Source organism: Panthera tigris, chromosome C1 (assembly GCF_018350195.1).
Source record: "Panthera tigris isolate Pti1 chromosome C1, P.tigris_Pti1_mat1.1, whole genome shotgun sequence".
Lineage (NCBI taxonomy): Eukaryota > Metazoa > Chordata > Mammalia > Carnivora > Felidae > Panthera > Panthera tigris.
In genome coordinates this window covers 33087021-33112185 of record NC_056667.1, presented here as the reverse complement: position 1 = coordinate 33112185, position 25165 = coordinate 33087021, and the positions used below count along the sequence as shown (strand labels likewise).

At 41.7% G+C, this 25165-nt stretch overlaps 1 protein-coding gene across 2 annotated transcripts; it reads right to left on the bottom strand.

Annotated features, from left to right (window-relative positions):
* Positions 1–870: 870 nt before the first annotated feature.
* On the bottom strand, positions 871–21057 carry YBX1 (Y-box binding protein 1). 2 transcript variants are annotated; one of them, XM_042996829.1, is made up of 8 exons: positions 20737–21056; positions 19972–20035; positions 10277–10310; positions 7349–7438; positions 6750–7052; positions 6386–6468; positions 2115–2380; positions 871–1256 (listed from the first exon to the last, which is right to left on the bottom strand). In XM_042996829.1, exons 1-7 carry the CDS (start codon positions 20900–20902, stop codon positions 2146–2148), a joined length of 975 nt encoding a protein of 324 aa, XP_042852763.1. In that variant the 5' UTR covers positions 20903–21056; the 3' UTR covers positions 871–1256; positions 2115–2145. The 2 variants fall into 2 exon arrangements, with proteins under 2 accessions (XP_042852763.1, XP_042852764.1); XM_042996830.1 differs by lacking the exon at positions 7349–7438 and having other exon boundaries at positions 20737–21057.
* Positions 21058–25165: the final 4108 nt, after the last annotated feature.

Sequence of the window (25165 nt, the reverse complement as noted above, 5' to 3'; positions counted from 1 at the left end):
ACATCTTACAACCATCAGCAGTATTCAAATCTGTTCCACTGCATTCTTGCCAGCAGTGAATATTTTTTTACAGCAGGCCAAAAAAAAAAAAAAAAAAAGTTGCTCCTAAGTTTGGAAGGAGTTTGAAAGATACTAGCTTACTTGATATTATTTTCCTGCCTTATTTCACCAGTCCCCTAGAATTAAAAGCACCAGTACAATGCAATCTTGGTTGTGTGAATTCTGAGCACATTCTGGAAAGGGGCACCCCCACCTGGACTTACATAGCACTGTAGGACTCCTGGATGTGCCTCTCTAAATCCCCATCATCTTTCTCCCCTGGGCCCAAAAAGCTGACCAGGAGGATTCCAAGTGAACATCTAGCAAGATATTATAAAAAATAACCAGAAGAGGCTTAGGGTAGAAGGGAGCTGAGAACACAAAATTATCTTCACCAATTTCCATATTCTTTAGCAAGTCTTCCTATAGGCATTACGTTATCTGTTGTTACAATCTTCAGTCAACCTCACACAGGAGCTGAACCTCTTTACTGAGCACAATAGGCTCTGTGGCAGGTATATGGTAACTCTTAAGGTGGGTATCTTCAACTGGCAGGGTAAAATAACTTTCCAAAAGGCCAGAAATAAGTGGCTTGCAGGCACGAGTCCAGTTATTGGATGCTGGAGCATGCCCTCTCCCCTTTACCACTGCCCCCCACAGCCAAAGGAATCTTACAAGAAGGAAAATGGCCAAGTTGTCAAAATAAATACTCTCCCTTAAAGAACTACATGTTTTAAGGAAATTTCCCTGAGTAATAATTACCAGTATCATCTAAGCTAGCTAAGGACTTACAAACTAAAATAAGACAAGACAGAAATATACACAAAGACAATTATTTAAGACCTTTATTAACAGGTGCTTGCCATTTGTTGACTTATTTGAAAAAATCAAGTTGTAAACTTTTATTACAAATTAAAAATGAGGTTCTTAAAAATCTCAACTTGACCAGATATGAAACAATTTAAAAACCTTTAAAGGTGTATTGAGAAAAACCAGGCTTTTTTTTTCTTTTTTTTTAAAAAACACGTTTGTCATTACCAAAAAGAGACATCTTTAGGTAAAAATAATAAAAACCCCATGCTGCATAGATAATGCAGATAGTTCTAGTTATCTGGTCAATGGGCAAAAAGCAAGCACTTAAGGTCTTCAGCTCCAATCTTTTGTTCATTTCTTATTGCTGGAATTTCATATTCATTTCTTCTTGTTGGATGACTAAACTGTAGAAAATAAATAAATAAATTTAAGATCATCTCGCACTACATCGTCTACAACATTCTTTTAGTACACACCAAATTGCTCCAGATCACACTAGCTAAGTAGGAAGGCATTAACAAATCTATGTTTATTCCAAGACACTGACTTTCCAACAGGGGGCTGAAAATGCTGTGACAAGAATGGCTACTTGTAAGTTCTGAATGACCTTTTGCCATTCAGAGGGGAAAATAATGCAGGCATGAGTCCAGTTATTGGATGCTAGAGCATGCCTTCTCCCCTTTACCACTTTTTACCACAAAATAATAGAGGAGAAAAAAACAAAAGCATTACTGGCTGAAAATGACAATTCCGGAACAAAACAGAGACAATTACATGCCTCTGAGTATCAAGTAAAAGGTTGAATGCAAAGGAATCCTTTAATATTGGAACTGGTATGATGTCAAAACTGCCACTTTCCCCAAAGAGACTATATTGCTCATCACCACACAGGTTGTGAATTCTAGTAGCTATCCCACCTCTTTTTGAGAAGAAACACAACGCAACCATCATACTTCTTAGGGTAAATAAAGTTAGCAAGACTTTCCTCAGCTTACTGGTAAAATCACAGAATTCATTCAGAACAGTTGACAAAGACTCTAATTAATATTCAAGAAATACTTAGGCCTCTAAGTGTCAGAACTGAGGTGGGCGAGAGGCTAAGTATGGCCCTGATACCTGCCACTACCAAAACTGCGTATTTAGGGAATTAGAAAATTAATATGGGTGAAGACACCCTAAGTCACCATGGCTTATCTTTCTATTGCATTAATGGACCCCACGCATGACTGCTCAGAAGCCAGAGGCCATCTAAGCTTACTTACCCGGATGATGGTAGAGATGGTAAGCCGGCATTTACTCAGCCCCGCCCTGCTCAGCCTCGGGAGCGGACGAATTCTCAGCTGGTGGATCGGCTGCTTTTGTCTCTTTGCCATCTTGTGGTTTAGGGTTTTCTGGGCGTCTGCGTCGGTAATTGAAGTTACGGCGGTACCGACGTTGAGGTGGCTGCTGACCTTGGGTCTCATCTCCTTGATTTTCCTTATCTTCTTCATTGCCGTCCTCTCTAGGCTGTCTTTGGCGAGGAGGACCCCTGGAATGAACATTGTGCCAAAACTGCAATCAGAAAACCTTCACGCTTTCTTTAACCCACCCACCAATGTTTATCACTTGGTTCAGACAACTAAACACCATATCTGGCCTGTTTATCAAAAATGAGAAGTGCAAAACTTGGTTCGCATTTCACAAACTGAATGAGAGGGTTTAGTGCAAGGATTTGGAAGTGTAAACTAGAAGATGAGAGTTTAAAACTGGTTTTAATGGACCAGCAAATTCTAACTTTTTAATAGATGATACAGTGAGTAAATCATGAGCTGACCAAAAATGGCACACCACAGACACTTGGATGAGGTCATTTTAAATGGGCTTCATGGTAATCAGGTTTGGGAACAAGTGCCACTAACCCTTTACAGATAGATGAGCACTTGCTAAAAAGGCAGGAAATCAAAATCAAAGACAAGATGTTCTCTCAAAAGAAATCAAAAGCACACAGCCACCATCAGTCATTAAGGAAAGGCAAATCAAAACCGTAAAAGACCACTTCATACCCACCAGGATGGCCATAATCAAAAGATCAGAGGCATAACCAGTGTTGGTGAAGATAGGGAGAAACTGGAAACCCACACACTGCTGGCAGGAATATAAGAATGGTGTAGCAGCTTTGGAAAATAGTCCAGCAATTCTTCAAATTGTTAGAGTTACTATGTGACCCAGCAATCAACTCCACTCAGTGGTCTATACCCAAGAAAATATCTATTTTATGATTACAATATTCACATTAACAAAAGTGTGGAAACAATCCAAGTGCCTATCAGCTGACTGCTGAAGAAACAAATAGGATATCCATACAGTGGACCTTGATTTACCCATGAAAAGGAATTAAATCCTACATGCCACAACATGGATGAATCTTAAAAAATATGCTAAAGTGAAACAGGGCAGACATACAAATCTATGATCCCATTCATGAGATGTGCAAAACAGGCAAATCCAGACAGAAATTGGTGGTAGCCAGGGGCTGGGGTACAGGGAAAAAGGAAATGAGTGACTGCTAACGGATGCAAGGGTATTTTTTGGCGGGAGGTGGGTGAAAACGTCTGGAATTAAGAGATAGTGGTAATGGTTGCATAACTATGTGACTATACTACTAAAATCCAGAGCTATACACTGAGAAAACAAAGTTCAAGTTTACACTATAGCAATATTATGGTCAATGGCCTGAAATTTAAGGTGATCAGGATCAAAGAAATTATCAACACTTCTATCACCAAAGAAAAGATGAGAATTTCTTCAGCTGATAACTATAAGTGTTAGAAACCAGTGAGGTTTTCTTGGCCTTTCCTCCATCCATACATTACATCACCTCAAAAACATCAAGATTAGTATCATGTCTTTTATACATATTGGTCATCATGGGTTCTAATTCCCCCCCCCCCCCCCCCCCCCGTTTTGGGACCTCGCTGCAAGTCTTAGGCAAAACTGCTCTAGCTCTCCCCTGAAGTCTTCAAGAGTGGCTGCTCTACACCTATCACTGTGGCTTCTAAGTCAGTTTTCCCCATTTCTTTCTAAAACCCCAAGCTTTCACATCTTAGGTTAGGTTATGTTCCATTTACTATCCTTTTCCTGTTATCGTTATCCTGACAGCCCCAAATAACCTGGGTAGGGTATTTAAGTTCTTTACCTCCTATCCAGTTTTCTTCTATTTCGGTTCTCTCAATTTCCAAGTATTCCATTCTCCAAACACCCTTTCCAATTTTCCTAGTTTAATTCCTTCTTGTTCGTCCATTCTTTATTTCCATGAGAATTTATAATCCAGTGATGCTACAATTATTCTATCTCCCAATCTCCCTTAATATTTGTCTCCCCTTTTACCCAAGTAAAAAAGCTGACCATTAATTAAGCATAACCAATCCCAACCCCAGGTTCTTCATTTGGATCAACAAATGTAGGACAAATTCAACTCTGCCCAACCTGAGCCTGCTGCTCGAAAATGGCTGGAAAACACAACCATATTGGTTGGCCCCACTTTAAATTTGTGACCCTTATTCTATTATTTGATTTTCCTGATTTCTCTTCTTGAGATAATCCCACATCTTTGGCCCAAACTCCTCACACCTCTTCTTCACTGACCCCTCCTTTTGATGCCACTAACACATCATACCCACATACTCGGGCTTCTTACACATAAAATACCGAGGGTTCCTAACAAAGGGCCCACCCCTTAAGTGTGGACAAAATCCTACCCTATCTGAAGATGGTTCTACACTCACTTTCCTGACAATTGTCTTCTACTGAATTTTCCAGCCTATAGTAGTGCCCTTACTTCTCAAAAACACTTTCTTGATGCCACTTCTCCCTTCTTGCCACTTCATTTGTCTCCTCAGTGAAACTGCTATACTTGCCTTAGATCTTTCAATTTGCCCTGGAACCTACACTAATCAGGATTTTAACCCCATGCATCGTATGTGGCTCTGTCAACCCGTCTATCCACCAAATGAAGACTATTACGTCTAATTAAAAGGCAAACAGTAAAACCAAAGCACTCAACAATAAAAACTCACAGGCTATTTTTTAAAGACACCAATAAAGCTAGGCAGAAAACTTAAGCAACTTTATAGCTTAACAAAAAGGCAAACCAAGTTTTCTGCTGTTGGCACTCTTGGATATAATGGAAACTGCCACGAGAGCCTATTTTAAACCAATCTTAAAAACACTGATCACTTTGAAAAATGACATTGTGATATCATTTGCAGTATTTCAACAAGGTATCTTTGTGTTGGCTTAAAACTACTTTGAACAGTAGTTGAGTTCAAGATCAACAAAGCTCATCTGTCAGCATCAAAAATAATCTTCCACACTCAACAGGGAAACACCATCTATCTCCAACATCCAACACACAGCTAACAAACTCCTGGTGGAGATTTTAAATGAACCAGCTAGAGCTCCAGGCTATTTTCATGAATTAAAAACTCAGGACACAACATACATCAATGGAAACAAGAATACGTTATAGACACTGGCTACTGCAAAACTCTCAATGCATATATACTGATGCAGATAGGGTAATCTCAGCTGGGTTCCCTAGTTTCTAAAGCTTCAGTATTCCATCTCTGTTGAAGTACACAAAAGATTGGGGTGGTGGTGTTGTCAGAAACCTCTTTAATAGAAATTAGAATCACAATGTATTTTGAAGACTTCTATATTGTATTTTAGATACTTTTTATAGTAAGGAATGTTTCTTAAAGCTTACTTAGGCATCAACGGTTAAAGTTGCTATATAAAAGTCATCATTAGTTAAGAGTTATTACTGTATTGCCTTGAGTAAACTGTTAGTTATAGGATCACACCTAGAGACTCAATGCTTTAATAAAAAAAAGAGCCCTAAAAAGTACCTGTTACACCATTCTATCCACCCACTGTGGGACAGACTGGGCATACTGCCTCAAAGAGGACTACCATATTTATATACTAAACAAACACATCTGGCTCATGAAACGCTTCTCCAATTACTCTATACTCTACTGGGTGATTTTATTTTGCAATTTAAGGGTGACAAAAAACCCTCAATTGAGACGTGATTAATGGAAAATTATACCATCTCAAGAGGTTACGCTATCGATTCCTCATTTATGTTAAGGTACAGTTCAGATATTCCTCTAACGCTTGAAAGGCAATGCTTACCTTTACCTTTCTCCCTCCTAATGAAGGTCTTAAAACATGTAATAGAATACAGGTTGAACTATTCTCTTACCTGTGCAAGGACAGAAAAACTGAAATTCCGTACACCCTTATTACAAAGGGGGGGGGGGGACACAATCATATAAAGTAGACCTCATCTATACAAGCTGTTTTTAATGAGTACCAGCAAGAAGATGCAAAGAACACATTCTCAAAGATAACTGACTTCAGGTTCACCTCTTAGGCATCTGATGAAAGAAAATGTTAAGTGTTAACAAATAAATGACTCAAAAAGGCTGCAGGAGAATTATGATGCTGCTGAGTCCTAACACATGCTTGAGAAATTTAACACAAACCATACCTGCGGAATCGTGGTCTATAACCCCGATACATATTCTGTCTCACTGGTCTACCTTGTTCTCCTGCACCCTGGTTGTCAGCACCCTGGAAAGACAATCAAGCTGACTCAATCAGTAACAGTAAATGAACCCCATCAGACAAATCCAAAGTCTGCATACAGGAGTTAAAAATAAAGAAATCATCTAACTGTAATTATATTATAAATTAATCTTTTGGGTTTTTATTAGGAATCAAAAAAATGCTTCCCATTAGATTAACTGCTCCAATACAGATAGGAGAAGACACTCACAATATGCTTAAAACGCAGACTTATTCAAAGTTTTTGCATGCTGTTCATTCTTTTACTTTTTTCGGTGAAAACTTACTTCCATCACTTCTCCCTGCACAGGAGGGTTGGAATACTGTGGTCGACGCCCATAGGGTCTCCGCATGTAGTAAGGTGGGAACCGTCGCCTGCGGTAGGGCCGGCGCTGTTGGGCCTGGCCTTCGGGAGCACTCTCCGATCCCTCGTTCTTTTCCCCACTCTCACTATTCTGGTAGTTCTGCTGGTAATTGCGTGGAGGACCCCTGCGACGTGGATAGCGTCTATAATGGTTACGGTCTGCTGCATATTTACTGCCTTGCACTGGAACTCCACCAGGGCCTGTAACATTTGCTGCCTCCGCACCCTACAAAAGCCATCATATATTGACAGTGACAACAGAATTAAGTACACTTAACAAAATTTACACAAAGCAAATAAAGGGTCTATGTGGCCAGGGGTGCATAGAAATGATTAAGTATCAGTTCCTCACTGTTCTGAAGAGATTGCCCTCTAACTGCAGCCAGCACATAAGGCTTGATGCACCTGTGTTCATGTGGTCACCTGACCCATCCATCCACATTAGAGCCACCATCCTAACGGATGAGATCTCCAAAATATTTCCATACTGAAGTCAAACCTTTACACAAAAAGCATCCTCACCTTTTCTCCTTCAACAACATCAAACTCCACAGTCTCTCCATCTCCTACACTGCGAAGGTACTTCCTGGGGTTATTCTTCTTTATGGCAGTCTAGTAATATCACATTCCAAAAATAGATTAACAGGGGAGAATAATGTGCTTTTTCATTCAAAATGTACCAGAGTCAATATTATTTTAGCTTGGATATACACTTAATATTAGCTTTAAATAAGACCAAACCGTCAATAAATTTAGGAAAACAGGGACCAATGCTACCCCCAACCTCAACCAAAATACTCTAAACTTACAAGGCCCCAGCATTTTACCACTATTTTCCAAACTAAAACAAGTAATTTAACACTCAAGACACAACAATATATATATATGTATTTACACGCTTTTTGCAAAAGCATCATATGTAGCTTTAGACAGAATGAGGATATCCATCTATCCCCCAAAGACTGCACTTAATAGTAGAAGCTAGCCCCACACAGGGCCAGTTTAGATGACAGGCGAGTTTAGTTTTGCATGCTTCAAAGTTGACCAAACCAACTTTGTCCCTGTGTTAACCGTATCAAACTCAATTACAAATGTCAACCAAAATCCCTTCCAACCGCTCTGTGATAATACTTCAATGGAAATGCAATTCACATGTATTGACTATGCGCCACTCTTTACATTATCTGACCGTGTGGGATAGTCAGTTATTACCTCCTCAGAATACAAGAAATCTCACATTGTTACTTGTTCTCTAGACTGCTGCTACAACAAAGTAAAAGGGGAAGAGTAACACCTCACATTTGAATGTACTACTTAATAAAGTTCTTTCATGTGTTACTCAAACTCATTATGACAAATGACGTGAGGTTATTACTACTCCCTTTTTACAGACAATTAAACAGGCTTTAAAAAAACTTAGGTGACTTGCCCAAGGTCACACAGCTAAGTGGCACTTCGAAAAGTATGGACTTTTCTAAATCCAGGTCTTGGGATTCCAAATCCCATGTTCATTCTACTACATCACAGCGGTATCCATTACGGGATCACTCATGCATTTCCATTCCATAGGAGGCAGGACAACCAACAAAGCTGAAGCCAATTAAGCTAAGTTGCCCAGAACTACAGTCTCCCAGATACACTAAGACCTGAGCATCCAAAGTCCCAAGAAACAACTAAATGTTGAAACCACTTCCAAAATAAAGAGGAAAGCATATTGGTGACACCTGTGGGTCAGTACCAAGTGGGTGACATGCGTTCAGCCAAATAATTGAGCTCATCTGTCATCTAAACTGTCACAAAGTTTTCATACCTTCCATATATAGCCAACTCTCAATTACCTGCAGTCATAGGGGATAGCAGAAGTATGGAGAATTATAATCTCAAAACTTCTTTCAGTCAGCATCTTCAAAACACCCCAATTTCCCCAAACTCTTTAATGTTGCTGACAAGTAACAAGACTGACCAGCCTTGCTGTCTCCTGTTTCTAATTATGCATATTCTTTTGAACATGTGAAGGGAAATTAAGAACACAAAGGCGTTGGCATTCAATTTTATTAAACACTTGTTTTCAAAGTAACATTGAACAGTCCCATATTTATGTTTAGAATTTGTTTTTTGAAGTTTATTTACTTATTTTTAGTCATCTGTACACCCAACATGGGGCTGGAACCCATGAGCTCGAGATCAAGAATTATATGCTCTTCTGACTGAGCCAGCCAGGGGCCCCTATGTTTAGAACATTTGTTTCCATTCTTATATATTTGACCCTGAGATTATCTGATAGGGCTTTGGATATTCAAGAAATTGATCTGGCTCCCCCCTTGATTGCCACTGAATGCTGCATAGGATACCTCAGAAGGTGACAAAGTACCAACCTCAGACAGCTCTTCCTAAGAAGTATGCTGCCATCCAAGCTCACACCTGCCTGATTAACAGTGAGTGTGAAAACCAACTATGTCTTTTGATGTCTGGATAAAAAGATAAAGTGGCTAAAAAGTTCTTAAAGTGATTTTCAATACAAGCTGATAATACTTCAATAGTCTTAGTGAAAAAACTTCAAGTACACACATACAAATGTGTTTTTCCTACCCACAGCACACCTGTGAAAATAATGAAGTCCAACGGAGCCCATGATGTACTTAAGTTCGAGATACTAGTGTTTACTTGGCAGTGGCTTTAATAAAATTCCTCAATGCGCATTTTCCAAAGTAGTTTTCTTAAATGTACTTGTCAAAGTTTAGCATTGTAGCACCTAATCCTGTGTTAGTTTTTTACCCACAGAACACTGAAGCCAATCTAAAAATTATTTAATGAGTAATTACCAACTTTGCCACACCGCCTTTTCACCTCAACCCTAAACTAAGGACTCTTAAATTTTTCAAGCCAGAACAAAATTCTCCGAAGGTAATTCCTATTCAAAGTGTTTTAACATAAACAGAGGGACCTAGGCTACTTTGCTAGTTTTTTTTCCCCCCAGCATTCACTTCAAATTTATAGGTTTTGCAGCTTAGTCCTACTTCTCCCCCATGATTATTGTGATTTTGTCCCACCACAGAGATAAAACCTAGCAGCATTTGCAAACACCTCACCAAAGTTTTTGTGTTTTTTTGTTTTGTGTGTGTATTTATAGCATTATTAGTTCAAGTTTAGGTTAATGGGAGATTTTTTTTCTTCCTCTGAAATTGGGTTTAAAAATTTAGTATGAATTGAGCAGACTTCATCATTTAAAAACTACTATTAACAAAATACCCATCTGAGATACACCTATTTTAATTAAGTGAGCTGCCAATACAATATTTCAATGTATACATTTTAGCACTTCCTGTGGGAACTAAATTGTTTGGTGGTTGGATAGAATAACCTTTTTGTAAGGAACAATAGTTGAGAAAACATGCATCCCTTCTCACAACCCTTAAAACCAGAATTGTAAACATTCACACAAGCACTCACCTGGTGTACAAATACATCTTCCTTGGTGTCATTCCTACAAGACAGAACCAAGTTGAACAAGTCAGAAAATGGAATACATTTCATGTTACCAAAGATTAAGCATAAGCTTGGTTCTCTGTACATCTCCCCCCGCCCCCATTTTTCCTATCATCACTTGGACTTTCTGGATGCCATACAGCCATTAGAAAATTTAAAGCAGAAAGTTTTGTTTTGTTTCATTTTTTAAGACCAAGAGATTACCAACAGTTGTAACGTTACTACTGTAGGATTTAAAAAAGTCCAAGTGTGACCTACTAAGCCATTAAGGTGTGACTAGCAACTGTCACACTTATCCTACTAAACATAAACAATGTTCCAGCACACCCCACTGTTACTCCTAAGAGCACTGTTACTAATTTAAGTAGGAGACCAAAAATATAGCTCATTCCATTAATTACTAGCTTCCTTCTCAGTTCCTCCTCACCATTTCCAATTTCCAAGATCTCCTCGAGGTCATAAAGGTGACTCCTAAAAAACCCTCACAGAATGTACTAGACCGAGAATGAGTACCAATGTAAACTATGGGTTTTGGATGATGTGACAACACGTCAATGTAAGGTTGTTGATTTTAACAAATGTCACTACTGTGGTGGATAGTGCAGGTGGAGGTCGTGCAGGAGTCGACCCTGTTGGGGGGGCTGCATGCATGAGCACAGAGTACATGGAAAAATCTATTTTCTGCTCAGTTTTGTCATGCACCTAAAACTGCTCTTAAAGAAAAACAAAAGACCACAATGAGGTACAAACATGGATGCCATCAATACCCCCATCATTCCTGTGGCAAGCAGGCAAGCATTGTGCTGGAGAACTAAGGAGGTGAAGATGAATGAGTTTCCTACTAGCACACAACCCCTTTAACTTCTTATCAGACACCATTTTGCAACAATCATTAAATGTCTAGTTAAACTGTGCTAAAGAAATATGGTTGAAAATACCTGCTTCAGGACTTTAAAGGAGACAACATTTGCCTTAAGTCTTAAAGAAGTTAACGGAAATGAGAAAGATGTTCCCGAGGTAGACAGAAAGGAGGTCATGGACATGGGTAAACCAGCAACTAGCAAACTCAATGCAAGAGAGTTCAAACTGGCTGGGTCATGAGGAATATGGCTGTGGAGGAGGGAAAGAACAAGAGCTAAATTATGTAGGCAGAGGAGCCAGCAAAGGCTTTTTTGAGTAGAGGAATATGGCATAACATCATCAAATATTAAAACCTAGTAGCAACTATGAAAATTTCAGATACAAGAGAAGCCCAGTTAGTTATAAAAAACTATTCCAGAAGCCCAGACCACGATTGATGGAAGCCTATGTGAGGGAGAGTATTTGAGGTTTCTTTCTTGAGGTAAAAGCAGGGGAAATTTTATGAACAAGCGGATTTTGGAAGTGAGAGGAAAATAGGAGAATGAGCTTTTAGCTTTTCACCTAGGACGCTGGAGTGAAGGCAATGATATTGTAAGTAAACACCACAGGAGAAATAGATTTCCAGATCTTTTTTGACCTCCTCCTACCCTCTTCATTTTGTCAGGTAGATCAGAGTGAATGGGCTTAAAAACAGTTCTAATGTTTAATGACAAAAGGAACAAAGGTTACAGTGAATTAGACTGACTGGCTTACGACTGTTGGCTTCCTGTTGAACCATAGAGCAACAAATGCTGCGCGCCAAAGAACCCACGTAGCATGAGGACATTTAATTTATGGGAACAAAATTTTAAATTTTTAGAAGAAAAACCTACACACAAATGCAGAACACTGCAAAAGCTACTCAAGGCAGGTGACCGAAAATTGACCTCTATAAGCTAGTTGAATATTAGGAACACCTAGGGAATTATGGTTGCCAAAATGCCCATCTGTCAAATAGGTCCTCAGGCATCCTACAAACAATTCCATAGCCATCACTATTAAGATCTTTAATAGTGAACCCTTTAATTTTGAACCCTAGGGCCCTCAGAAGAAGTACAATGAAAAACTAGTAGAGTAGGAAAGTCTAGAACAGGAACTCTCAACAGGGGCAGTGCTGACCACCACAGGTCATTTAAAGTTGTTCCAAAGATGGGCACTATTTGCCATAACTGGGGTGAAGGGTGTCAGGCACTAGAGAACTAGGTAAAGAATTATTTGGTACCCTACTAGACTTTCATGTAAGTACATTTGAGGGGTTTTTTTAAATCTTTTTTAATGTTTACTTATTTTTGAGAGAGAGACAGAGTGTGATCGGGGAGGGGCAGAGAGAGGAGACACAGAATCTAAAGCAGGATCCAGACTGAGCTGACCTGACAGCACAGAGCCTTATGTGGAGCTCGAACCCACAAACCGTGAGATCATGACCTGAGGTGAAGCCGGACACTTAACCGACTCAGCCACCTAGGCACCCCAGTATATTTGAGTTTTGAATCTGGTATTTTACATTGTTTTAACATGCACTGATTTTACTAAAAATGCAACTTCCATGGAAAGAAGTTTTCATTACTGATAATGCGACCTGCATATCTGGGTAGCCAATACATCATTTCTTTTATCAATCAGTATTTGTGGTGGCACTGACTATTCATCATGTCTTCTAATATAGCTGCAAGTAACTATGCACATACAGAATATACTATGCACTGCAATAAAAATTTATCTACAGTTTTACTTCAAGGTTGTAAAAGGAATTAAAAAATTTACCAAAATGACTTATCTAGTTAGAACATATCTTCCTAAAAACAGTACAAGGTAGGCAATATACACAATGCTGTCCCTTGGAAGACAGCTTAACATATTCTGCAGGTACAAAGATATGTGGAAACCAATATGGGCTCATTAACTGGTGTGGTGCCAACAACAGCACTCACTCTTGACAACAAACCGGCCTGTTAGGGGAATTACCATGGCCAAAGTGCATCTGATTTTAGGAAGAAATTTGACAGCTCAAAAAATACAGTTTTAGCCAAGATAGAATACTACAGTTTGGATGCACCAAATCAATCTAGTTGCAACTTATTAAGTGACTGTGCACAAATTCAAGGTACTGCTAAAAGAAAATCCAATCTTTAGTTCTCATTCCACTATTAGCTGTGCAACCTTGGAAAGCTGCCTCCCCTTCTACTGTATCTCCACCTGCAAAACGGGAAAACCTTAGACACAAGTCTAAGGCATACCTTACTGAGGGATTTAGGTTCCAGATACTGTCCCAAGTGCTTTAACTATACATACAATTCAATCCTCACAACCCAAGGTAGGCACCATCATTAACCCCACTCTACAAATTATTCCCTGTAAACAGACCAAGGCTCTGCTACATATCCCCTCCCCTAATGTAAAAACCATTTTGGCCTCACAAGTCATACAAATCGCTGTGGAGTAGACCCCTATCTACAGTAACACTGGGAAATAATGCATGCTCACGGCTACTATATAGAGAGAGCTTACCAAAGAGGGAAAAGCAGCAATTAAAATAAGCTGACCAAAATGGATCATCAAGAAATATGTTTGAAACTTTTAGCTGTTACTAACATAATAAGGAAGGAACAGAAAGACATCCCCAGGACTGCACCTTACCTTTTGCGGTATTATCCACGAGAACTAAAAGGTACACTTCTTTCTGTCTTTACCGTACTTTACTGAGGGTGGAAGACTATGGGCAGGGCAGACTAGTTTATGCATCCCTTTAACAGGCTAACTAGCTAGCTAGGCACTAGGCTAACAACAGTAACAAAAATAGGACATGGTCTATCCTAGGATTTCAACCTAGAAGGCCACCACATTCAATGCAATGCAGCAGAATTACCAAGTATTGTTTTCCACACACTATATAGTACGTTAAGTCCTACTGATCAGAGAGGGTGAAGAGGAGAGAAGAGCAGGCAATATACATAGAGCAGTGGTTTAGAACTCCTTACTAGAACCACTGGAGCCAAGGCTAGAATTCTGGCTATTCCATTACTAACTACATGATCTGGGGCAAGTTACCTTATACGCATAGTGGGGATAAAACACTTACCTACAGGCCACAATATAATCAAACCTCAACCCTTCCTTACTGCTGCCACTTGAGGCAATTATTTTACTTGCTGTTCAGTGCCTAGTACTGCTGTCCAAAAGAAATCAAATGCAAGCTAAATAAATACAGGTTTGCCTAGTTACCTAAAAGTTCACTTTAACTTTTACACCACTTCACTTTCATGAAAGGTTTCACAGAAATGCACTACTTTTGGGCAACATGGGGAAATCTGTATCTAAGTTTATTTTCCAGTAGTCACAATAAAAAAAGTAAAAACGGATAAAACGAGTTTTGCATTTAAACACGTACAAATCAATTATTAAAAATGCCAAGTATTTTACATTTCTTTTTTCATACTAAGCCTTCATAATCTGCTCTATGTTTTACACTTCTGCAAAGTAGGTTCACAAATGCAAGCTGTGCAAAAGAAAGTGGTTCAAAACAAACACTAAATTGGGTATGTTTTAAAATTCAAGTTAAAAATAATTCAGTCTCTCAGATGCATGCACTAACTACACTTCCATACAAGTCTAATAGTTACTGTATAGACAGCACAGGCCTACAATATTACAACAGTGTCATTCCATATAGCACACAGTCCTGTTCTGCACTCAGATGTATGCTCTCTGCTGTATTCTTCTACTCCACCTCTTGCTGTTATTAAGGGCATTATTTATACTGAAAATTTTTCACAAAAACCCCTCCTCTTAGGTTTTCTCACTCTTAACTAGTATTGTCCTTATTCAGCAAATGAGGACACAGTACTGACTTCAAGGAAAAAAGGAATCACAGATAGCGAGCAGCTGAAGAAAAAAAAAAGAGGCTACCGTTTTTAAATTGGGAAAATGCTAAAGAGAAATACTGCTGGGATTTATAAATACAAGTCTCTTAAAAGTTCCTAATGCAGCACAATGAAGGCAAAAACATGTAGCTAGCACTAAACTCCTATACTACTAAATTTATCCAGATTAAAGTGTTTTAAGATGTCCTAAAATTTCAGGAAACTTTTTTGCGCCAATCCACAGCACTGCCTTAAATGAAACCTAACATATACATAAGTTCATCTATCCATAACTAAACGCTCTATTACCTTGCTGCAGATTACTACACCATGCCCTTTTAACAACTTAAATTGCTCAATTGCACAAATTATTAATTCTATAGTCATAAAAAAAAAACCAGCACGTGAATACATTCATTCTCTAGACTTAAGATGAAAAGCTTTTACATTATCAGTGACTTGGTGAACAAGGATGACTTCTGGCCAACTTAAGATGAGCAACTAACCCAACCAGCATGTAAATTAATCCTCAAGTGCCTTGTATACAAAGCCATTGTCTGAAAAGCCTCAGTTCTGAAATCAAAACAAATCCCCCCTCCACAACCAATAACTGCTTTTTCGAGACTGCCAATGATACATCATGACCTAAGGACTATTTAGGTATCATATTTTATGCTTCCATCCACCCATCCTGCCTTAGTAGCACAGTCTTCTTAGTGCCACAGCATTTAGTTATATTACAGACTACCCGTGTCTTCTATGATTTAGATAGACCTTACTGTGCGTAATCAACTTCAGTCTGATTTTCAATAGCCTAAAAGACTTGGCAATCATTTTTCCATAAGTCTACACATTTTAAAATCCAAGAACCAGGCAGTAAATATTTTAGACCACGTAAGGTCACAGACTGTCACATATTCCTAAATAACCCTTCAAAAGGTAAAACCCATTCTTAGCTTGCAGGTCATACAAAGACAGAGTGAAAAGATCCAAGAAATAAGGGTCAAAGGCTCTCTCTTTTAATTCCTCAACTGCATCCCAATACTGACTATTAAGCAAGTCCTTTTTAATTGTTAAAGCCAATCTGCACACTAAACTGGGACTATTATAGCCAGTACCAAACTACATGAAACAGGCAGTGCAAAGCAGAAAGCTTTTAAAATCCAGGGAACTAATAGTGAGCACATATAGGAGCTCCAGTGACATGCTGGGTATCACTTAGGAAAACAGCCTTTCAATGGCTAAGAATAGCCACACTAAGAAATTACCTGTAACTTTGTGGACACCAACCAAATTGAAGAGGACTAAGGGCCTGTATTTTCAGGGACAGTAGAACAGCAGCTAATGAACAAAATCCACAGTAAGAAAACAGTTCAAAACCTACCTCTGCCACTTACTATGTTTCCTAGGGCAAATCACTCAACCTCTGTCTTCAGAATAGTATCTACACCTCAAAGATTTTAAAAACTAAACAGTTTAGTTCACCTAAAGCATTTACAATAGTTCCTGGTGTTAAGTGTTTGAGAAATATTAGCTACTTTTATGTGCCATCACTGTGTGAAGGAAGTCACCTTCATCAGTTACATACACATGGAATCCCTAGAAGGGAGACTAAACTTGATAACCACAACTTCAGTATTTTTGCTAAAGAGAGATAGCTAAGTCCTTCCTTGGCTTGATTAATCATACATCTTCCTAGACCACAGGTAATATATTCAAATGCACACACAGAAGCGAAGCAGGAAGGGAAGTCAACAGGAGAAAACCCAACCTGTCATATATTGCGGTAAAGAAAAAAAATGTATGCCCTATTTGAAAGTTGTAATAATACTCATGGCCAGCTGATTTTTATTTACATGGACTTCAGGCCCCAAAGCTAAAATTCAGATCTTAAAAAAAGATAACTTGAAAATCTGGGTATTATCTCCCTAAGTGTCAGTAATTATTTCTAATCCTTTTTAAAACACTATTGTCCAAACAAAACATCTGGGGGTAGATTCAGCTAGGAGGTCACCAGTTTGTGCCCTCTGCCCTACTGGATCCTCTTTGCTCCAAATCCCTCGCTCACCACCAAACCCTAGGATGATTAATTAAGCATTTTTAAGTACTCTGGAGAACAGAGTATTTCTCTTGTTGTCACTATGAAAGATGCATGTCCCATTGTTACCGACTCATGGTAACTTTTCATGAGTTTGGTGAGCATGGATTAATCCTCAACAGCTGGAAGCAAAAGACAAAAATCAGGTTTCCAGATTTAAAAAGCAAAGAACCAAACCCTGAAACCACTGACCCCTGCGGCATCCTTCTAATGACATCTTCCAACAGTTTTGAGTGAAGTTTTTCATAATGAACTGAAAAGAAACTGGGGGGGGGGGGGGGGGGGGGAGTGGTGGTGGTGTTCAACAAACCCCTCTTAGTCACATAATCCAATTATTGTTCAAGACAGCACAGGAAGACTAACCATGAATTTCTCACCATTCCTAGATTCTGCAGCCTAACAAAAGCTGCCAAACGTTTGATGTTTTAAAAGCTCTTATGCCTTTTGTACAATAAAACCACCAGAAGAAAACGCTTTTAAATATAATCCTTACAAAACTAACATTATTTTCATGGGTAATAATTTAGATCACAATATTTACAATGAAAATACATTCTTCAACAGTAAAAAAGTTTACATAAAAATACCTTCAATTTTAATTATAAAAATCTGAAGAACCTAGATTATAACTCACAGAACTCCCAAGGTTAAAATTAGAGTCACAGCCATCATCCCAAAGACTACATCCTCTCCCTTACACAGCAGCAGCAGTGTCTACCCACCCCCTCCCAATCGACAGCCAGGTACCTCCACCCGTCTACATACCCAACCAACTTGCAAACTTCCAGACTATATAGTTCTTTAAGACCTACATTTTCCCTTCATCAAGGTAAACCTCTCTTGGACTTATTATAGTCACATTTTACAGTGACTTGAAAGTCTTACAATCATTGAAACCAGTTTAGAAACACAAAGCACATTTAAACCAGTTAACTTGACAAAATAGTTGAGGTTAGGATAGTCCAAGCGAAGGATCATCGAAAGTCAATCTACATTTAACTTGCCCTGGAGGACTACCAATTGGGTTAATTGCAGGTTGGAATAAAGATACTCAAGGAACGGCATCTCATGAAATAAAAAAACTTAGAATATGTAAATAAACTACTTTTACCCTTGGATAGAAACTGTTCACTTAAAAAATCATAACCTCTGTCCATTTAACAAAATATAGCAAAAATAAGGCACGCGCATACACTTTCAAAAGTACACAAACTACAATCCAACCACAGAAAACGCTGCACATTACATTCCCTTCTAATGTATACACCAGCATTACACTGGGTCAAAAATTAGAAGCATTATTTTTCAAGGAATGGCCCACAAGACATAATCGCTTGGAATTCTTGTTAAAAATGTACCCCAGAACCAAAGAATCTAGGCTGGGAAGAACTCAGGAATTTGCATTTTTAACACCCTTCCAAGGTACTAAGCATACTTTAATTTGAGAACTATTGGTTTAAGGTATAGACCACTAAAGAGAATCAGGAATCAGGGTAAGATGGAAATAATAACTGAAATGCTAACATTCAGAGAGCAGCTAAAAAGCGGTCAAATATAAGCACCCATGCATTCTCTTCATCACTAGTAACCAATTATCAAAAAACTGAGGAAAAAACGTAGCTTTGACCTGTCACAAAAAGTGTTAATAACAGATGGAAAATTCCCCAAAGATTTTGGAAGAAACAAAATTATTTCCCCGCAACTGCAAACGTGGAAAACAGACCATCAAATGCTTACAATCTCTTTTGCTTTTGAGCATTTCCACAATATTTTATGGTTGAGTAATGAAAGGTTGTTCATCAGCCAATTATGTCTGTCTTTAAGCTTGATCTTGCCCACTTGGTTTCTTGCAGTAGTGTCCATTACACAAACATTATTATTTCCTACTCTTAGGTGTTCTTTTCTAGTTGTTTAATGCCTTCTGAAACAAGAATGTAAGAAAACGCGGAGGAGATGAAGGTATCCCACCTGTAAGGCCAACGTGCTACGAGCACACACCATGCCCTACACCCATATGCAACTGCACTAGTAGCCTTGCTTGGCAGCCATCTTGGAAATGATGCCCGGCTCACAAGGGAGACCATGAAGAAGAGTACGGTGTACAAAAACTGCACGCTATCATCACTACTGCTACAAACGACTCAAAGGACTAATCCTAAAGATGAGAACAAAAAAGTAGGAGAAATAAAAAACCTGAGAAAGGGAAAAGGGTAGTTTCTTCCAGAGGCCACTACAGGAACAAACAGAAATTGTAGTTCTAATGTGAAATTTCTCCAAGGCCCTCAAGACATCATACACTGAAACGTTAAACAAAGGCGATATAACCTTAGCAGTCAAGATGACAAGACCTCCCCTACTGCACTGTCAACTCTTGTTACCTCCAAAGGCTAACCACGTAGAAATAATCCCCACGTACTAATCCAGTGGATCACATCACATTTTTCAATACCAATTTCACTAACGTGACAAGGATAAAAATGCACCTCAGAGAATCACACTAGATCCTGGTTACCTGAGTTTGCCCTAACTGTTGAGAGTTGGCTCGTCCACTGCGCTCGCCTTTTAAATTGCTCTGTACCAGAAGCAGCCTCTTCACTTAGCTTTAAATTAATATTTAGCTGCAAAACAAAAGACCATTTCCAGATCCCTGATCCCTTCAGTCTTCAAGGAAAACAAAACCTCACTACCCCACCAGAAGGAACAAGCTACCCCTGCTTAACCCCTTCCAAGCCCGCAGGGCCTGCCCAAGGAGCAGAGCAAGCGAAAAGGTAGGACCGAGACTACGGTAGCGGTCATCTCACCTGTTGATGAAACCATATCCGTTTCTTACATTGAACCATTTTACTGTTCCCAAAACCTTCGTTGCTGGAGGGAAAAAACACACACACACACACACAAAAACAAAAAACGCACGATTACCAGACGTCCTTTCTTAGACCCGCCACGCTGGGGCACCCGGCCCCGCATGCGCTCCGCAGCGGCCAGAGACCCCCTGACAGCCTCTCTCTTCCGAGGCCGCGCACGGGCCCCGCGGCACACGTGGGTGAGCTCGGGGCGGCGGAGAGGCCCGTGGGCAGGCGCTGGGCGCGGGCCTCAGCGGGCGGGCGCGGCTGCGGGGCGGGGAGCACGTGAGGGAAGGGGAAGCGTCCGGCCCACACGGGCCTGCGTAGGCGGCGCGCCGCGCCCTCAGGGTACACGCGGAAGGGAGCGGGCCGGGGGGGACGGAACAACGGCGTGCGGGCCCGAGCGCACGCGGCCGCCGGAGAGGGGAGGGACCCCGCCGCACACGCGGTCGGCGGCGCGCGGCGGCCCGGGGGGAGGGGGCGCGCGGCCGCGCGGGGTCCGCAGGGGGCGCGGGAGGCGGCGCGCGCGCGCGCCCGCCGGGCACGCGGACCGGGCGGGCCGGCGTCCGCGAGGGCGCGGGTGAGGAAGGCTGGGGGAGGGGCGGCCGCGCGCCGCCGAGTCGGTCCCCGCCGGCCGCGCGCTCGCCGGCTCGCCCCGCTTCGGGTAACGGTTCCGCCGCCAGGCTTCCCTACGGCCCCACCCCCGTCCCGTCCGGCCCTCACCGATGACCTTCTTGTCCCCGCCGGCAGGCGCCGCCGATGTGAGGCCGCCCGGGCCGCCGCTCCCTGCGCCGCTGCCCGTGGTGCCGGGCTTGGTGTCGGCAGCGCTGAGGGCGGGGGCGGCGGGGGGGGCGGCGGGCGGCTGCTGGGTCTCGGCCTCGCTGCTCATGGTTGCGGTGATGGTGACTGGGGCCGGCTGCGGCAGCTGCGGCTCCTCCCGGGGTGTGATGGTAACTAGGCCGGCGGCGGCGGTGGGGCTGCTCAGGGCTCTCTGGGGTCCGCTCTCCGCTCCCGCTACCGATCGAACTAGCGAGAATGGCGGGACGGGCGGGATAAGCCCTGCGAGCGACCCGCCCCAAGCATCGTTCACTGGCCACTAGTGCTGCCAATCTCACCACCTGACCCCGACTCCTGGCTTCTATTGGCTAACACTTTATCACTCCTCCATTCTCATTGGCTCTTAGGCGGCTAATTCGGCCGACCTACAACCGTTCCTGCCTCCGCCGCCGCCATAGAGACCGGAACTAGAATTAGAGTAGAGTCACCACGAGAACCATAGAGTACCCGAGAGGACGGGCAGAGTGAACGTGACTTTCACGAGGCTGCAGCGCGGGCGGGCGGGCCCCACGTCCAGGGCTGGGTCTTGGCCAAGGGAAGGGCAACCGCCAAACGCCTGAGCCGGGATTACCCGGCCTTGACCCGGGGGCTTGGAAGGGGACCCGACGGCACCTTAGCCCATAGGGAGGAAAGGCCTCCCTCTCTCCCTCTGCTGTAAATGTGGTCCATGTGACCCCGGACCATTACTGCGGATAAAGCCGTCTTTTCTACAATGGCCGTGTACTCTCGGCACAGCCGAGGGTTTCTGGAACGTATGCATTCAAAGAGCGTCTGTTTCGGCGGAGCAGTCAGTCACCTTGGAGGGACCATGCAGTCCCTCAGACCGCCCCGGCTCAGCATATTTAGGGCGGAGGGCGGTGGTGTACTCCACGGGGACCTGCCTTCTGATCCATCTTACCAGGCATATAAGGACTGCCTCGTTAAGTATTCACGTCTTTCTGTATTGGCCACAAATCAGATTTAATTTCAACTCACGTTTATTGAGCAAGCTAGGCATTTCTCTTGTATTTTATCCTTTCAACAGCCATGCGAAACGGGGATTATTACCCACAGTTCACAAATGGTTTATAATTGAGGCTGCCACCTGATGTAGCTCAAGTCCTCCACCTTCATTTGTTCTTCATTAAGCTTCTACTATCTACTATCGGCCGGGGATGCTTTGGTTCGCGAGTCAGTTTCCGCCTTAAATTCAGTCTACGGATGAAGGCAGAAATTTAAACACCCAACACTCCACAAATACTCCAGCTCTGCAAAAGCACAAAGCATTTTGGGAGTGGAGGTGATAAGGTGGAATGCTGACTCCAGGAAAAAGGTTTATGGAAAAGCCTAGCGGCAAGAAGATAGGGGTCTGGGAGAATAGAAGTAAAGTAGTTGAGAAAGACTAGAATGAAAAATTGGGTTATAGAGGTAGGCAGGTTCAAATTAGTAACATTTTATTTGAAATTATCCTAAGGGTAATAGTGGAAAGGGTAGTTTTAGAATTGTCAGTAGGGAGTGGAAGATTTTTTTTTTAAGGCTACTGAGTGTGGAGAATGGGTTGTAGAGGGGTGAGAATGGTAGTAGAGAGACAGCAAGCTAGTGCAGTAGTCCTTACCCCAGCAGTATCATCTAGCCTGTCACTTCCACCTCCTAAAGGCCTCCCGAATCAGAATCGGTCATAAATATCTCTCAATGCCAAACCAGAGTCTCTTCATTGCTACTGCCATGACACTAGTGTAGGCAATCATCTATTGCTTACAGCAGAGGTAGGCAAACGTTTTCTCTAAGGGCCAGATAGCAAATATTTTAAGCTTTGTACACCAGACAGTTCTGTCTCAGCTGCTCAACTTTAGAGCCTGAAAGCGGCCAATCAATAAACAAGTGCACCTGTGTTCCCAGAAAACTTTATTTATGGACACTGAAATTTGAATTTCATATTTTTACATGTCACAAAATAGTCTTGTTTCAACTATTTAAGCATTTAAAAAAGCATTCTTATTCTCAGCTTATGAGCCACTGAAAAACAGGGAATGTGATCTGACCTGCCAACTAGTTTGCTGACCCCTCTCTTTAGAGCGCTGCTGTGGCCTCCTAGCCAGTCTCTACCTCTTTCTTTCTCTTAACATTCTCCACCATGACATCCAGAGTGTTCTTTTGAAAACATCTCATCATGACAGTCTTACTTAAAATCTTTCAGTGACTACTACTGTCTAAATTCCTTATTGTGATTTACAGGACTCTGTAGGACTTCCCTAAACTTACCTCCTGACACTTCTTTCACATTCCTTGTTCAACCTTCCTGGTGATCTTTTAGACATTGCTTCCTTTAAGCTATCACATACTATTCCCTCTACTTATAACATTCTTCCTTTCTCCCTTCTTTTGCTTGCTTAACTCATCATCCTTTGAGTCTTGCCTCAAATGTTACTTCACTAGGAAACCCTCCTATCCTAACACACTGTATTGCATGAATTAAATCTTCCTTTCCTCAGACTATGAGTTCCTGAGCATCTGGCCTAGTACCAGACACACAATATCTTAAGAAATCTGTTATATGAATAACGTGGTACAGAAAATGGATTGGAGGAGGTACTGGCAGTAGAGAGGTCATCTGGGCAGGTGAAGAAGGCTTGCAGCAACAATATGTATGGAGAGAATAGGTGGATTCTAGAACTGCTACTCATCTGTTCCAGCTCCAGATAACTTTTTAAAAAAATTAATTTATTCTGAGAGAGAGAAAGCACGAGCAGGGGAGGGGCAGAGAGAGGAGAGGAGAGAGAATAGCAAGCAGGCTGGGCCCCATCAGCACAGAGCCCAATGCATGCCTCCAACTCCTGAACCGTGAGATCATGACCTGCGCCAAAATCAAGAGTGCTTAACTGAGCTACCCAGGTGCCCCAGATCCAGATAACTTTTGACTGTTAAAAAGAAAATGTTTTCTCAAAAGGCAGTTCTGTCAACATTGGGGACCTTTAAAAGTGTGCCCTTTGGCTTGAGACTTTTTCCCCAAGGTAGAGTTACAAAGACAGATTGAACAATGGGACTAGCACCTCTGCCAATAAAGAGCAACCTTCTCTATGTAACTGCTTTGAAGGGATGGCTCCTCAGCAGAAATCTAAATTCTGTAACATTTGTCTTTAAAATGTTACCTAAAAGTATCATTACTTACTTATTCAATTATTTCACTAAGCTCTCTCTTCCTGCTCAAAGAGCATAAAGATGAGTTATTTAAGAAACTAGTTTCCTTGTAGCCACCTCCATACCACTGCCAAAATAGTACTGAAGCACTAGAGGATAAAGAGTTCATGTCAAAATTCAACCCCTTTTCCAAGGTGGGAGCTTTCCACTCCAGTTTTGCTAGACCCCTGCCACACTGCCCAGCATGGTGACCACAGTGTAGACAACCCCAGTGCCTACGTTTAAGTGGTGTGAAAGGTAAGAGAGTTCATTCCAAGAATCTCTTTTGCAAAATAACATACACCTTGTCCTCTATCTCTAACAGACTCTGGCCCAAGAACATAGTTCCTCTTCCTAGAAAGCCCCTTCCACCCTTATCTCCTGGCTAATTCCAACCAATCCATCAATACTTACCACAAATGTTACCTCTTCCTTTCACACCTCCCCCTGCCCGCACCCTCTTCCCCCAACCCCCTGCCCACTCCAGCATCTTGTACATAGCATTCATGCAACAGGTCTTTCTTGAGCACTTACTAGGTACTAGATACCTCTTCTAGGTGTGGGGACATAGCAGTAAAACAAAGCAAAACGACCGAATTTCCTGCCCCCTAAGGGCTCACATTCTAATACCACACTGAATCGAAATGTGCCTATCTCCTGTCACAAGCAAGGGCCACATCCTACTCATCTTGCAGCTCCTGTGCCCAGGACAGAGCCTGACCTAGAATGCAGGTGCCAAGTGTAACAATTCAGTTTAATGGCCCATCAAAAGAACGTCAGCTTAGGATCCCAGCAGCTCATCCTCCTTACTCTCTAATTCCACCTTGTCTAGTTAAAGATCTCTCCTCTGCTAGGTCAGTCCTTCCTTCCCTTTGCTCCCTGAACCCGGTTTACCTAGCTACAGAGAGTTGCAAATATCTGTACTGTAGGGCCCTTACACCAGCTCCCTTGGACCCTAATACACTGAAATGGCACTTTTAACCAGGTTCTCTTCTGTCATAGAATTCAGCTCCGTGCTACCTCTGCCACTGCCAGGAGGTGAATCATCCCTGCCCATGAGCCAAGAGAGAAAAAGTAGGAATGGGATAGCATAGAAACTGCCTCTTGAAAGCAACACTATGGAACTCCCTTTAGCTCCTGAACATTATGCTCAGTAGGA